General features: G+C 43.8%; 1 protein-coding gene across 1 annotated transcript; it reads right to left on the bottom strand.

Moving 5' to 3' along the window:
- Positions 1-680: 680 nt before the first annotated feature.
- Positions 681-12928, bottom strand: PPP1R15B (protein phosphatase 1 regulatory subunit 15B). The gene is made up of 3 exons (XM_043533788.1): positions 12781-12928; positions 11035-12737; positions 681-4734 (listed from the first exon to the last, which is right to left on the bottom strand). The coding sequence occupies exons 1-3, from the start codon at positions 12911-12913 to the stop codon at positions 4528-4530; spliced, it is 2043 nt and encodes a 680-aa protein (XP_043389723.1). The 5' UTR covers positions 12914-12928; the 3' UTR covers positions 681-4527.
- Positions 12929-17386: the final 4458 nt, after the last annotated feature.

Raw genomic sequence — 17386 nt, 5'->3', positions numbered from 1 at the left:
CTCCTTTTCTTTTTGCGAATACAGACTAACACGGCTGCTACTCTGAAACCTGAGATACTTTATGTATATTCACTTCACTATTAAAAACAGCATAATACTACATATCTTGCCGAGGGAAGTATGTATACTACATCCAGTGTCAACTACAAGGGGAATTTCAGCAGACAAAATGTATTATCCAAATGGAAATCTGATCAAGATTAAAACCCTACTGTTCCAAAAAGGGACAAGATCTTGACTGCATGTAGCCTGGACCCTAAACTTTATATTTTGGCCAAAAGGTAGACATTTCAGCTACAGAGTATCCCTTACCACCACGCAGAGCTATTGGGTCAGAGTGAAGAGTGACAACTTCTGAATCACCAATGTCACTTTTACATCACTTTGTTTTCCTTAAGATCTCTCCAACCTCTGATCAAGCCCATAGCAGCTTAGTTTAAGAAATAACAGCACAAAACTGCTCACATATCAAATAAAACAAGCTTGTTAAAGGAAAACAAAGCACTGTATTTCTCTTTTACAACAGCTGCACATCAAAATTCTATACACATTTATAGTTTTTACTGGACCACAGCTACTGTCTGAAACAAGGGTACAAGTTACATATAGATGTTTAGCAGACTCTGGTTTCCACCCTTCATACCTCATGTAATATCCTTCAAAGACAAACAACTTGGCACTATCTTGCAAATATCTTTATTTCAATTTACACATTAGTTCTGAATAATTTTATTATATACAGAAATATAACATTAGATATAAAAACCCAACAAATTGGATACAATCAAATCAATTAAAATCTGTATAAATCCAATTTAGAAGGTTGTCAGGCTTCTAACTTCACCTCTCTAAAATTATATAAAAATAAAATCTGATAATTACAGCTTTGATTTAAAGTTTAAAATTAACAGGTGTTCTTTAGTGAAACACTTATACATACAAAAAACAGCCTTCCACATCCTTCATTACTATTTTAAGATATGTTGTAGAGAAAGGAAAGAGAATAGACTACTAAAATTGGTTTGCTTTTGGTTAGGGATTTTATTTTTGGATTTCTATGGCTGAGAGGTTAGTGCCAGAATCCCCCTCTTTTCATTTTGCACCTGATGCTTTGAAGGAGACAGCAATTTAGTTCGAAGTGCTTACCTATGCAGATATGTACCTCAATGAAAACTATGTTTATTGCTATGATGAAGATGTATGGAAAAGATTGAGATGCTGTCAGGTTGAAAATTAAGCAGATTCCTTACATTAAAAACTGATAGAATTTTAGTCTAATTTTACTTAATTAGGGACAATGAAAACCCACTAGTCAGCTTCACTTTTGAGCTCCTTTCTAGTTCTTTCCCCATTGAGTCAATATTTATATTCCTATAATGCTGTCTTTCACATGATCTCACAACACTAACAAATACTAATGAATTAAAACCTCAAACAACCCTTTGAGGCAAGGGAGCATTCTTAATTTTACAGAGAAATCAAGGCAAAAAAGTGACTTGTCCAAACCTAGAGGGAGACTGGCAGAGCTGAGAAAAGAATGGGATCTCGTGTGCTTTAACCACAAGACCATCCTTCCTCTATCACACTGTTTGGCTTGCAAGCACTGTAGGGAAACTGGTGTTTTAAGAGTTGTTGCCATTGGAATTTTTTTTTTAAATCATGGAAGCAGTTCTACTAGCTTTATGTTTTGTAAGTTTTTACATAACCCAATTTTGGGTTTAAATTTGACCTGAGATCATTTCTTAAATTGCTAGAAGCTGAAATGCCAAAAAAGATTCAAGAGGATTTCACCAGGACACACTAATTTAAGAAAATTTGCAGGAAAAGGCAATCCAATTCATGCTTACTCAACAGGGATTAAAAAAACCCCAAACAAGGTTGGTGTACAGTTTTTGTATAGCCAATTTTATGGCTATTCAAGTTTATCAGACAAGCTCTACAATAAAGTAGACCTTTAATTTTACAGGAAGACAGTATATCTTACTGTCTTTTTGAGCAATATTCAACTTCATTCAAATAAAGAAAGATTACTACTAGTTTAAAAGAATAAATAGCTTCCGATTGAAACTGTAAACTTAGAATGAGACTAAAGAATACATTTTTCTTCAACTGGAGACATCTTAACTGTCAGTTTCCATCTATATGGTTTTATACTGTCCGTTAAGTGGAGGTGCTGAGACAGGGTGGTATTAATACTTGTTTTCTGTAAAGAACATATGTACTTGGATGTAGCTTTAGAGCTTGACGAGTTGGTTCAAAAGGCCAAGAACCTGATGTAGAATTCCACTTTTCACTGTCCTTTGCAGGTCAACCGCCACAAGCTGTTAAAGTGAAAACTAAAGCATAACCGGCAGATGCCTGCCCATGATACAGTCTAGGCTCAGACTGTCACCCTCAACATCAGTATATGTACTACATGTTGCATATGCTGATCAGGGTAACAGAGCTTTCCAGAGTTCTGAAAGAACCTGGACCTACTGCACAACTAGCTTTGATAAGTACCAGGCAAGAATTTTATATTTAGAAAACACAAGAACAGCAGCACTGGTAGTTTTCAGCTCTCCTGAAATCCAGCTTTTGATCAAAATATTTAAATACATACATTATCGAAGGTGTTATGTAACAAAGAAAAAACCTGATAAGCAAAACTGAATTCTTGAGAAGGAGACCGAGCACTGTTAACTAATACAATTAGCAGGAAAAATAAAAAAAGAAGTTGAGAAAAAGACAACTGAACTGCAGCAACTACCAATTCAAACTTTAAATCAGAACTGTAATCATTGGGTTTTGAACCCTATAAATATTTCAGATTCTTGCTTTTTCAAAAGTGCAAAATTCCAACTTAATAGCCACTCTTCTCCTACATATGGCAGACGGAGGCACACAGAGACACAGCAGAGAGGGAAGCAGGGTAGCCCTTCTCCCTCCTAGGCTTCCCGTGGACTGGGAGGGATAGGGGTGGGTGGCATGTGCCACACAAGTCTTTGAACCACCACCTTCCCTGGGCCGCAAAGCTCACAGAGCGCGCTAGGTACCTGGCTCCTGGTTGAGGGAAACTGCTCCAGTCCCTCTGGGGTGCTCTCCCTTGCCACTTCCGACCTATGGGGTAGGCAGGCAGCGATGGACAGCACACGGAGTGCTGCCCGGCACCCACCAGCCAGCTCTGCGTGACCTCAGGGGGCATCGTCCCAGAAGGCCCACTGAGAAAGTGCTGCTGTGGCCTTGCCCTCTCCCAGGGATCCAGGGTTTCACTCTGTTCCCAGCATGACTGGGAGGTGGACATGACTGGGGCCACTGACTTTTTCCCTCCCCTCGTGCACCATCCCGGCCACACACCTGCATTGAGTTCCACCCCCCCCCAGTCCAGGGTCAGTTGCCCACCCCGGTCCTGTCGCTCCCCGCGCACCCCATTAATGACCCTTCATTAAGTTCACCTATGGAAACCTTGTTACAACTTTTACTTCCCCTAGATAGTCAAGTTTGACCATCTTCTCGCCACTCCACCAGGGCCATGACCAACCCTAGCAGGGCCGATCCGAGGACCTCACTAAACCATCCAATCGGTACTAGCGACGGACAGTGTGTACAAAAGGCATTTATGGACTGGATTTTACCTGAACAGTTGAGACACAAACTGCTTTAAGAGCAATACAATTACACCACTCTTATTCTTCAAGTTGATCAAGGTATTTTTTGTTTCCATATCAAAACTGGACATAATTAGGTATATTTTATTGGCTGAACATTAAATTTGGAAGCAGTATTAAAGTTATGCTTAGCTCCCTGTTATAGGAACAGTAGCGTAGCAGGGCTACCAAATTTAGGGGGCTAGAAAACATCAAACCTTTTGTAGTACATCTCTACCCAGATATAATGCGGTCCTCAGAAGCCAAAAAATCTTACCGCATTATAGGCGAAACTGCATTATATCAAACTTGCTTTGGCCTCGAGCATTTCCGTTATTAATAGTCACTTCCCACCCCCTGACTGGCCCCTCAGAACCTCCGACCCATCCAACCCCCCCGCTCCTTGTCCCCTGACTAACCCCTCCAGAGACGACCCCCCCCCCCCCACAAGACCCCAACCCCTATCTAAGACCCCTGCTCCTTGTCCCCAATCGCCCCCTCCAGAAACCCCCCCCGTCCCTAATCACCCCCAGGACCCCAGCCTCACCCAACCCCCCTGCTCCCTGTCCCGACTGCCCCACCCCCATCCACACCTCTGCCCCTGACAGGCCCCCCGGGACTCCATGCCCTATCCAACGCTCCCATTCCCCATCCCCTGACCGCCCTGCCCCCAGAACCTCCGAACCATCCAAGCCCCATCTCCCTGTCCCCTGACCTCCCCCCGAGACCCTCTGCCCCTTATCCAACCCCTCGGCCCCGGCTCGGCCCCCTTAACACGCTGCTCAGAGCTGCGGGTCAGAGCCAGACACACGGACGTGCCGATCCACCAGAGTGCGCAGCCCTGCCCTCCAGAGCGCTGCTTTACTGCGCTATATCTGAATTCATGTTATATTGGGTCGTGTTATATCGGGGTAGAGGTGTATATTTCCTGGAGTCTATTAAATATCCTCTGTCTATGTTCTATGGTTAAGCAGTATCCAATAGCATCTTCTGTTTCTTGAATTCGTTTCTGGAACCTGCATCCATCCCGTGCAAGTTCTTCCCAGGGTCCTTTCCGATCTTCTTCACTGCTTACATAATACTCAGTAACTTCTTCAAGGAATGTTACCTATAAGAGATAAGATATTTATTAAAGCAGGAGTGCTCTACCTTTTTCTGAGGCCCTCCCCCCAACATGCTATAAAAACCTCCATGGCCCATATGTGCCACAACTGTTTTTCTGCATATAAAAACCAGGACCAGCATTAGGGGGTAGCAAGCAGGGCAACTGATCAGGGGCCACCCGGGGCCCCGTAAAGCTAAGTTGCTCAGGTTTGGGCTTCAGCTCCTTGTGGTGGGGCTTTGGCTTTCTACCCTTGGCCCCAGCAAGTCTAATGCTGGCCCTACTTGGCGGACCCCCCTGAAACCTGCTTGTGGGCCCCCAGGACGCTCCGGACCCCTCGTTGAGAACCACTGTATTAAAGCACTGGACAATCATTTATGCAAAGCAATCTCATTCTTAATTAGTATTTGCAGTTATTGTTACCATATTTTGCCATGAGGGCTCTTAAATTAAGAACTGTTCCAAAAAACCTAATGAAAACATAATTCAATGTTGACTGACTTGTGCAGCGTGGTCTTTACACTAACATTGGACTATGACAACACAAGGTTGTAACATGCCTGTTTTTAAATCGGTGTATTTTAGTTTCTCTTTACAAAGGTAAAAACAGGATAACTTAGTTCCTGAAGGTTACTTAAGTTGTGTACTGTTCTGAATAGACTGTATGGGTACTACAGTGTAAAAAAGAAGCCCCACATCAATATAGAGAAGAGGATGTCATACAGTTTTTAAACTTAAGGAAGCGGCACTCTTATTGCTACATGGCTAGGACAACACAGATCAGTTATTTAGGACTCACAGCAAATTCAGCATGTCTATTTAAATACCATGAACAGAGTTTTGAAGTTACAGTAATGGTATTTTCAAATGTCACAATCCTAAGCTTCATGATGCAGCAAATAAGTATATCTTTAAATCTATGACCAAACCTTTGACAGGCATGCTACTAAAACAGAGGCAGTATCCCCTTCCATAATGGTTATACAACATTTTCATTATATTTAAAATTCAAACAAAATATTTCGAATCACAGTATTAGCTCACCACCTAGCCAAATACTATTTTAAAGATTTAACTACTGTATTATCCTTCTGATCTTAGCTATTAATAGGCTAAAATGAATGCCATACTGTACTTTAAACTCAACATACAGTATCTAATTATGTACCTCTTCGTTTTGCTATGGTCAGTCTTTCAGATGCAATTTAAACCTGAAGCCCTGACTATTTGTCATTAAAGATCCCATAGCAATGTTCAGAACAAGTGTATTAATTGCAGTTTCTTGGAAACACTCAACTTTGAACAATTAGCTCTGATCTACACTACAAACTTATGTCAGTATAACTACATTACTCAGGTGTTGCAAATCCACATCCCCAAGTGAAACAGTTATACCGACCTAACTCCCAATGCAGACAATGCTACAATGATGGAAGGGCTTCTCCCATGGACTTAGTTACCGCCTCTCAGGCGGGTGCAGTACCTATGCCAATGGGAGAAGCTCTAGGCGCCGCAGCTGTGTCACTGCAGTGCTGTAAGTGTAGACAGGCCCTTATATTCTGCAAAACATTCTCACTGAGAAGCTGTTCTTTGCATCTCTCTCCTCCCCCTCCGTCCCCCAAAAACGTATGACCGACATAGCTACTATGGAAGCCTTCAAGAGGAAAAGAGCTTCTATAATTTAACAAAAAGGCAAAACCTTTGGTGCCAACATCTAGACAAAGGCATTTCCAATGCAAATGGATTCTGTACTCAAATAAAACCACAAGAGGGGCAATGTGAGTCTGTTAGAAGTTTAACTTAAGCTGTATAAACTTGCTTAATTTTTTTTTAAAGCTAGCCACTCAGCCAAGAAGCACTTCATTTGCAACCTCAAAGTCATCCAGCCTTTTGTCAATTGCAGGTTAAAGTAATGTAAATGCAGAAATTGCCTAGAATAATTTTTTGTACCTCTTAAAATTACATACTTCGTACCAGGAACAGCCATCAGTGACAGCCTCCAGCATAGCTACACTAGGGAGTTATCCCAGTTCAAACAGGCAAAGAGGCTATATGCACTTGTGTAGCTTATCCCTGCTTGAAACAGGAGTAAAGCACACTGGTGCAGGCTGCAGCTTTGCCTTACACTGGGCATTTACTCTGGTGGTGCCAAAGACTGAAATCCCCAGTGTGCACAAGCCTTAGTTTTACAGTTCCTCAAGACTACTTCCAGGAGGTTTCAGTTACCACTGCCACCTTCACCCCACACCTGTGTACACTTTGAGCACTGGCAGTGAGGAATATAAAGCTTCTATGTAGTGACCTACTGGGTTATTTATCAAAGGGATCATACAATGACTGATCAAAAAGAGCCATCATAGTCTTAAAACTAGTCCAGAAACTCCGTTTTAGCTTTAATTCCCCATTGGAAGTCAAGTCTTTAGTTAATTCAACATAGTGTGTTAATAACAGATACCCTGTTCCTCTATAAATTAAAGGGTCTTCAAGTTTTTAAAACCTGAACAGGAAAATGAACACAATGTTGTACGTTGAATTATTCAAGGTGATTTGCACAATTTGCACAAGGTGATTTGTCTAAAACCCTCTGTCACTTTTTAGTAATCTTTGGGTAATAGACCAGCCATACCTAATTAAATATCTGCTTTCAAATAAACTGGATAGTTACATCAGCCTGTCCCTTTGTGGCCTACTAATTTCATCCCCTTTACATCAGTCTACGACACGCCCTTGGGTACAATTATCAACTTTTGTAATATCAAGCTAGATATTGCATACAGATCATTGTTCATTCACTGTGTTACTAGGAAGGATTACGTAAAGGGTTTGAAAATTGTTTGAAAATTACTATATCTAAATTACCACTGCAAACAAGTGAACTAGGTAAGGTGGTCCTAAAAATTCAAGTTTCATGCACTCCAATAAAATTTTTAAAAGCCTTCATCTGACATGCAGCAAGACACTGAAGATAAAAGAATAAGTACAGGAACCTTTATATAAGTGCACTATGTGGCTCTTTAGAATGCCTACACAAAACCAAAAAAATAAAGTATAATCGAAGAACAGAAAGTAAATATCTACTTGGAGTTAATTTGCACATAACTACATGACATTAAACTAAAAGTTGCTACTATATGAAAACATTCCAGCTGCAATATCCACTAGCCACTTTGTATGTGTATGCGCTATGTAGTATACGTGCATACTCTTTAAAACTAAACCCTTCAGATGAGGATTCCGATCTTTGTCTAACATATTGTCCATTATAAAGTGTTACGTATACTTTCAACATTACATGAAGTGCACTTCGCACCAAATGATTGCTTCTAAAATGAGTCACTTTCTAGAATCTTTTTTCAGTCTCATGTCTTCACTGTTTCTACAAAACAGAATGAAAAGCTATTCAGTGTTAAATTTGCATTTTAAGTTTTTAATGTTAATTTGTTGCTGCAACTCAGCTAATTTTTTTAAAATGCAGTTACACCTAATTTGAAGAGTTTCAAATGATGAAGTGGGACTTCACAGTGAAATCCTAAGAGAGCTGGACTTTTGACATATACACATGTACCCCAAGTGACTGTAGGGAAGTTCATCTTCACAGCAATTCATCAGTGCCTGCCCCAGGACAGCTGACTGTCAAATTGCTATGTAAGCGTTCAGGCTCAGACAGGAGCCAGAGCTTTGGGACCCGAGATGACCCCCGCCAAGCCACAGTAAGCCACAGCCCTGCCTTGGGTCTTTTATTCGAGTGTTGACATACCATTAGGGAGCACTCCTTCAAACTCACCTTTGAGCTATGGCTCAGAAAATGCAAAGGCTGATCTAGATGGCTCTACTCTTTTAAAGGAATAGGACTCAATCTGATCAGAGAGCAGTCTAATTCTTCGCTTCATCTTCAAAAGTATACTAGAAATGGACACAGGTCGAGCTACTTTCTGCTAAATAGCGGAAATGCTAAATTCCCATAATCATGGTAAAGGCTAACTTAGGTATACATATAGTTTTAGGCTCAAACAGCCATAGTTTATATATTCCATCCCAGTAGCAGGAAAGGGTGGGGTCAACAGCATCCAAAGAAAACTATCAACCTCAAGTTCCCATCTCCCAGCAAGTTTGCTGTTGCAAAAATTCTGCTATTGTCAGGGGAAAGAAACCCAAGAATAGAAATATAATTTCTAAAATAAAGATTTTAAAGTAGAGATGTTAAAAACAAACTAAAATAAGACAAGCAGTAGCACTTGATGCTAGGTGAGTCAGGAAGTACAAAATGCCACTCCCTGACCTAGCAGAAGTTAAAAGTACAACCATCATAAGATGGTGAGGGAGAGAAGACTGGAGATGTAGTTCTCCCTAGTCAAACCTCAGGGAGGTGCTCATAAGGGAAATGCTCTCCTTTCTCCTATAAGGAAAAGCTGGCAGACTACTTCAAATCACAATGTTATCAGATCATGTCTGGAAGAAAAGATACTTGGAATGGCAGGTGAAGGATTGGGAAATTGGGCTGTTCATGAAGCTGCAGGGCACAAGCCTTGAAAATCAGAATGCCCCCAAGCCAGGCTCTCAAAGTAATCACAAAATGGCCACACACTATGACCACTACAAAAACAGATTTTACTTGTTCCATCTATTTTGATAAGCTGTTACAGTATCATGGAACTCAATCTTACAAACCCTTATATGGGGTTTGCAAAATTTGACACCATTTTACAATATGCTTGTAAAGGGCCTCAATCTATAGTAGCCTAAAAAGTAACTGTTAACTTTTTAGACAGTTATTTAAGCTAAATCCTAGTACACAAGATCAACATCCATCTAGCAAGCCAACTCCTCAGAGACTTGATAGCAAAATCAGTGAACCCATACACAGATCTCCATTCTTGTCTATTTGTATTTAGAAGTATCGTGTTAAAATATTTTAACTAATTCTTTGGATTACTATAAGAATACTTCAATCTCACTAGTAAGAATTGTTGCTATCATTTAAACTCAACAGAAGTGTTATGATGCATTTTTAAAAGACTCAGACTGTTTGGAAAGTCTCTATAAGAACTAAGTTCTTGACTTCTGTTGCCAAGTGTTAAGAAAAAAGGTCCTCCCCCCCACCCCCCCCTTGCTGGTAATGCTCACCTTACCTGATCACTCTCATTACAGTGTGTATGGTAACACCCATTGTTTCATGTTCTTGTGTATATAAATCTCCCCACTGTATTTTCCACTGAATGCATCCGATGAAGTGAGCTGTAGCTCACGAAAGCTTATGCTCAAATAAATTGGTTAGTCTCTAAGGTGCCACAAGTACTCCTTTTCTTTTTATAGTATTAAACAGTTTCCTCTCACTGCACGAGAAGTATGATTAAAATGACTATGTGCTCTTACACAAACTAGTGTAATAAAGTAACTTGGCTACAATCTGAAGAGATAATTTCTGGGTAATTTATAAAATGCAAATATGGGCCTGACACAAATACAAACATTTGTATGTCACATTAATTTTTTTGTTAAGTAAAAGATTAAAAGAAAACAAGGAATCTTTACTAAATCCTTAATGCTTCCAGATACTGCCAGAAGAAAAATAAAAACAAAAACAGTAGACAGTGTCAGAAAGTACAAGGAAACCCTGCTTTAAAATGAAAGTTAAATTCCAGAACTCAGAGGATTACGGAAACAAAACTTTGTTAACTCACATCATACCAACACATCAAGTTTTTGATAAAATGGCAAACAGCAACATACACTCAAATATTAATTGAACAATTAGCTTCTAAGCTTGTTGGGGGGAGGGATCATCTCTTGCTATGGGTAAAAGTCCTGCCACCACTGACTTCAAAGGGCCAGAATATCTCCTTATGCGTTCACCTATTGTCCTGATCCTGAGTGAGGTGCATAGGCACTAAAGCAGAACCTCAGTTAGGAACACCAACTGACTGCTCAACCACACACCTCATTTGGAACCGGAAGTACACAATCAGGCAGCAGCAGAGACCAAAAAAGCATATACAGTACAGTACTGTGTTACACAGAGGCTAGTAACAAAATAAAGGGAAAGTTTAAAAAAGATTTGACAAGGTAAGAACACTTTGTGCTTGTTCATTAAATTAAGATGTAAAAGCACCATTTTTCTTCAGCATAGTAAAGTTTCAAAGCTGTATTAAGTCAATGTTCAGTTGTAAATTTTTGAAAGAATAACGTTTTGTTCAGAGGTATGAACATTTCAGAGTTATGAATAACCTCCACTCCAAAGGTGTTCTTAACTTTAAGGTTCAACTGTACCACAATACCAGTACATAAGTACATGAATAGGAAATATACCTTTTTTCTCTTGGTACTTGTATGTTTCTCTCCAAAAAGAATGCCATGCTGCACAATATCTGAGACCCCACAGTTATGGTTCTCCAGCAGCTGCACCTGACAGGTGAATAAGAGATTGCACTGAGAGCTGACCATACACAGCCCTGATGCTCCTTCTAAGTCATGCTTCCCTTTCTTTTTTGCAGTTTGAAATGGTGCCTTGAAATTGAAAGGGTTATAGGGATCATCTGAGTTACAGAATGAGTTCCAAAGTTTCAAATTATCTTCCTCATCTGCACTATTACACTCCCATTCATCATCCTCTTCAGAACTGAGGGCAGGAGAGCCAGGAAGGCTTTCGGCCCATGAAGAATCCTCCTCTACATATGACTCACCAGACAAAACCTTCTCTGAATTATTAGCAGTTCGAATGGCAGCTGTAAAGTTCTGAGGATTGTAAGGATCCAAACTGCAGAAGGAGTTCCAGAGGTGCTGGCTCTCACTATCCTGGCTAGTAGAGTCTGAATCTGAGAGGGACCCCTCGCTATCAAACCCATCATCATCCCCATCCCAGTCTTCCTCACCCTCTGAACTTTCCTCTCCACTGGAACTGCCCCTGATAATGTAGTCTATCAGTTTGTTAGCACAGGCAGGCCTGGATGACACTGGCAGGTCTTGCTCTATATCAGAATCCTCATCTTCATCCTCTTCCGAGATGGGCGCTTCCTCACTTGCCTCCTTCTCAGGACGCCATACCTCCTGTTCTAGGGGGCTGTCTCCAGCTTGCCCCACTATGCTGTGCTCAGGCACTTCCTCAGGGCCTCTCAGCATCCCAGCCTCTTGGCTGTTACCCCTGTGCTGCTGTTCCTCCTCCAGGCTGTGGTAGCCATGGTCCGGGTCAGGCACGGCCAAGCAATTAGTCGCCAGCTGCTGCTGCTGCTGGAGGAACTCCAGGCGCTTGGTGCGGAGGTGCTGGATTTCTGGCAGCCCCTCCCGCGATGGGGGTCCCCGCCAGCCGTCCGCGGGGAGCTCGGCGCTCAAGGGCTGGGGCAGGTGGCTCTTGTCGGTGCAGCAGGCTTGGCCGTAGCCGGACCCCAGACTGCCGCCGGGGCCCAGCATATAGGAGACCAGGTCCACTTGCCGGACACTGAGCGGGGCCAGGCCGCTCCGCACCAGCCCAGCTCCCCACAGCGGCTGGGCAGGCTCCAGGCTATTCTTCCGGCGCATCTCCGGGGCGCCGTGCAGCTGCCCGTCGGCCCAGCTCAGTGAGGCGCTGGCCTCGGACAGCAGCAGAAGATTCGCGGCCTGAGATGCCCCGGCGGGAGGCTCCCCCGCCGCGGGGCACAGGGCGCTGCTCAGCCCCTGGCCGGGCAGCAGCCGGTGGAGGAGACCGGGCAGCGGGGAAAGCAGCTGCGAGAAGAGCCGCAGCCAGGAGAAGGGGGCGCTGAGCTGGGGCTGGGCCGCGACGTCAGGAGCCGGGGGACAGGGGCCGAGCTTCAGCCAGGTGAGTCCTAACCGGGAGCTGGCCTGGCCGAGCCCGGGGCTTGCCTGCTCCCGCTTCCTCGGCTCCATAGCGGGGCTCCTCAGCGCTCCCTGCGGCCCGGCCGCTTCTCCGGCGCCGGAATCCAGCTGCTGCCTGCGGAAGCTCGGGATCTCCTGGCGGCGTTGAGGTCTCCTCTCGGGCAGGGCTCCATAGTGCAGCGGGCCGGCAGTCCCCTCAGGCCCGCGGCGGCACCATAGAGCCCAGCCCGCCCGCGGACCCAGGCCAGCCCGGCCGGCCGCCTCGCCTGAAGGAGCGAGAGCAAAATGGCGTCGGAGCCGCGAGAGCGACGGTTAAACCGCCCACCCGGCGCGAGACCCACACGAGCCTGTGAGGCGCGCGCCCGCAGCCAACTCCCATTGACCTAACAGGGCTCAGGCTGTCGCAAGGGGAGAGTGGGCGGGGCCGTCCCGCAACATCCGGGCAACTGCGTCAGCGACCCCGGCTTGTGATTGGTTCCCTGCTGGATTGCAACCGCCCACCCGAGCTGCTGCCAGCTCGACGTACCGCCCGCACCCAGCCTGGAGAATTGCATCAGCCACGGAGGAGAAAGGGGGAAGAGCGCATGCGCTGCCCAGCCACCGCCCGTCACGCAAGGCCTTGCGGAGCCTGTTGCACGGCAGCGCCCCCTCTGGACATCCTGCGGGAACTGCACCCCTACTGCTGTCCTATCTCCAGCGCCTCCTGGCTGCATCGCAGATTTCCTCCCCCCCCCACTCCGGCTCCCTCTGGTTCCCCGGGGGCTGCTCTGCAAACTGCCAGTTCCCCTGTGCCTTCCCCCTGGCTCCACAGCGCCCCCTTGCCTTGGGGGCAGCAGGGATGGCGAGGCACTGCTGTGGCCCTGACCACTCCTGCCCCGGGCCCAGCTTGGCTTCTCGTAGGCAGGGCCCTGTCCCACTGAGCTGGGGTTCCCTGCGCTCCTGGGAACCCCCCCCAAAAAGCAGGGCCTAGCACTCAACATCCCATCCGCAGCTGCAGGCTCCAGAGCGAGGACTGGGGTTCCTTCCCCTGCAGCCACTAATGGGGGCTGCAGATAGCTGCTGCTGTAGGCAGGGTCTTCCTATATGTTCACCCCCTATGTTCCCCTGAGCCCAGGTTTCCAAGGCCCTTGCTACCCTCAACTCCCTGACCTCCATACTGGCAGCTACCCCACTGGCTTACCCCTGCAGGGGCTTCTCCACCAGTGACCATGGATTTAATACTTCATGAAGAGTATTATTTCATTTCCGCAGGCCTTTTTCGTGCTGCCCCCCTACTAGATGTCTGGCAAAGCCCCAGCTGCAATAGGGATCAGTATGTTTCAGCAGCTCTGCCTTAGAGGATATGGCAGTGGAGCAAAACATTGGTGGTAGGAGTGGGTGGGTGCCTTTCCTACATCTTGTTGCAGCATCCTTGCTCTCATGGAGGGGCAGCCACACAGGCTGGGAAACGCTGTCCTAGGGGCTGCACTGCAGAACAGACTGGTAAACAGAATCTGCATTGTGTCCCGCAATCCATTCTGCACTCTCAGTTTAGAGATTCCAAATGATGAGACATTCCTCTTCTTCTTTCTTGGGGAGTTTGTTCCAGAACCAATGAGGCCATTATTCCTAATATCCATCTTAAATTTTCCTTTTAATTTTATCGCATTTCTAATTACACCCCTTGTACTGTCCTGGTATCTTAGTGTTTTGCAGCTCCTCTTAGACCTATGAGAACCTCCACCTGGAACCCATGTTCTGCAGTTTGGCCAGGCTGTCTTAATTTAGTCCTTTTAATCTTTTATCGTAAGTCTACTGACTCCTTTATTTTTAGACGTGGCTAAGAGGCAAAGAACAATTATGAAACGAAATAGAAAGTGTGGGGGGAAAAGCCTGTGGTAGGTACCATTATCAGCTGGCATAGGGTGAGGCTGCTCTGCAAACAGTGATAAGAGGCTGGTAACCACATTATCAAAGGGCACATTCATCAGGGTCACGGAGATTAGGGTGAGCAAGTTGCCAAAGATCCACCCCACTCACCCTTTTAGGACATAGCTGGTTAAAAGTAAAAGTGAAGAAATCTGGGAAAGGAGCAGATAACTTCATTGCAGCTTATTTAATTGGCTATTTGGTCTATCATAGGCATCCTGAGACTGCAATAGGGTGTCTTATGCAAACCAGAAAATATTGTATACAAGGATAAACTGTTCAGTGAAGCACCAGGAGACTTTGGTTCTAACGGGCAGAGGTTGCAGATGTTAAAGGGCAAATTTTTAATAGAAAGACAGTGACATTGAGACATCTCTGAGCTTGAGGAAGAAATGGGAAGCGTGGAACTAATTGGGTGCATGAAGATCTTTTTCACATGAGAAGATATGCAGCAGAAACTGCAAATGGTAATCAGAGACTTAAGGATGAATGTGGACTAATAATAATTAATAATAATAATGTCCTGCTCTTATCTAGCACTTTTCAGCAGTAGATCTCAAAGTGTTTTACAAAGGACATCAATATTGTTATTCCCATTTTACAGATGGGGAAACTGAGGCATGGAGCCATTAAGTGATTTGCCTGAGGACACTCAGCGGGCCAGCTCTCCCTAGTCTTAAGCCCACTGATTAGAACAGGGGACTAGAGATTAGGATCACTGGGTTCTGTTCACCACTACTAGTTGTTCTTGCACCATCCATTGAGGTCCACAGTGTAGTCAGTCATTGACTGCATGTGTGTTCTCTCTGCATGCGCAGGCCAGTTAGCCTATACAGCAGGCTCTGATCGAACGGCCCAAAAGACCACAGACTCTGTTTCTGTAATGAGGGCACTTGGCCAGGTCATTGGCCACGAAGTATGGTCCTAGCTCCTCAGATCAGTGTCTACAATTACACTACGACAAGTATGCCTGTGACAATGCATGTGGCTCAGTGAATGGGGAGACTTTCCATTCTCCCCGGCCCTTGGCAGGACAAAGACACAGACCCTGTGACCCCTCTTTTATACAGCGATACAAACGAGTTACATATTGCCCTCTACCTCGTACATGTAGGTTCAGTGAAAACATCTCTATTCATCATCCTGACCTTGTCTTTAAGAGGGGTCATTGTTTCCTTGTATCATCTTCACAGCGTTCGTTTACACTATAATCCTGTATCGGGGTGTTCTGGCACCAATTGTTTTTAGTCCTTTATGGTGGGACAGGGAATGTTAGTCCCGGGACGATGACTGAGGAATGTAGTTTTATGATTGAGCCTTGGGGGCACCCCCAAATAATTAAAATATATGGATATTTTATAGTTTTTTATATATTTTATTTTAAAATATTTGTAGTATATATAGGTATATATGCATAGTCTGTATGCGTACGTATGACACCACCTCATATCCAAGCATAACAATCCTTTTCCAATCTGGTGTTGTTGTCTGGCCCTTTTACTTCGCTACTTAGCAACGCACTCCTATTAGGGCAATTACAGTTACCACCTGTATCATTATTAGTGGTAGGCTGAGTATTTTGAAATACTGGGAGAGGCATTATTACAATGTGTCCCACAGTGCTATGTATATGAGAAGTAAAACAGAAATTGGGAGTAGTGACATTACAAATGAGGCCTTTATATATAAATTTCTTGTAATTAGTTACTACACGGTACTGCCCATCCATGTTACAGGTTACCCTTACTGCTGGTTGTCACCCTCTGGTAAGCTTCGCTGCGCAAAAAAAGGAACGGCTAGCTTCTCTGTTCCATTGGTTGCATTGCTCTGTGACACACCAGTAGGTGACATGGATGCAGTTTTTTCCTAAAGATGCTGTCTTCCAGCTAACCTGAATGGATAGTAGCCAATTTATCAAATATTGCTGTGTCAGGTCCTAGTATTGGTATCCAGACAATGAACAAGATTGTTTTGAATAACATTTGCCTCAGTTAGGATGCGGTGTCACTGACCCCAAGTTGTGACGAGTACTAACGGGATTTGCTTACACAATTCGTAGTTACTACAAAACATAATTTCTTTACCAATTTGGTTTTTTTCCCTTGCCTTGTTGTTTGCTGCCATTAGTTTGTTAATTTTTACCTGTGTGTTGGTGAAAGGGTTTAGCAATGTTATGCACGCTGTGAATGGTGTACAACAATAATAGTTGCTTTTACACAGTAGCCAAATTCATCCATATTTTGATGCTAAAGATTTAAAATCACTGACACATGAATCCACTTTGCTTAATATACAGTTTAAGTGACAGGTAGACATGGTCCAGCTAGTGGTTTTTAGCTCATTGCCTACTTAATTGTCCATATATGGTAGACTGAAGTGTACTTGACCAGTCTGTTATTTATAAAGCACTTCATTTTTCTTTTCTTGATGCTTGGGGTTTTCTTCCGTGTGTACTGATATCTTCTAGTGTCTTCAGGGTGTGGTATCTTCTGGTGGCTTTGGTCTGTGGGATGCAACCTTAAACAGCTTAAATTAGTTAACATCATAATGTTTTGATTGCTTGTTTACATTTCTCTTGTTTTCAGTAACCCAAATTTAATACACAGATTAACTTTGTTTACAATGTAATAGGGACCAAGTGTTTTATAACACAAGCTATACTTTTGCAATTGTTGTATAGACATTCATTTTCACTTGTGGGGCATTACTAATATTTTATACTAAATAAAATGTTTAACTGCTAAAATAGATGCTTACAATTTTCTAGGAGAGGGTGTATTGCTTCCCCTGCTGAGCACTCTGTTTTAGCAAAAGAGTTAGTAAGAGAATTTTTACCCAAGCTTTTTAGAGTTAATTTGCTTGTGATACCAGTTCCACTTTTGCTAACTGTTTAGAAGCACAAACTTTAATAAACACTCTTTTCCTTTAACATAACATAAAAGAG

This window comes from Chelonia mydas, chromosome 21, assembly GCF_015237465.2.
Source record: "Chelonia mydas isolate rCheMyd1 chromosome 21, rCheMyd1.pri.v2, whole genome shotgun sequence".
Classification (NCBI taxonomy): Eukaryota; Metazoa; Chordata; order Testudines; family Cheloniidae; genus Chelonia; species Chelonia mydas.
Note: the sequence above shows the minus strand (reverse complement) of the source record. Positions and strands in the feature narration are given on the sequence as shown.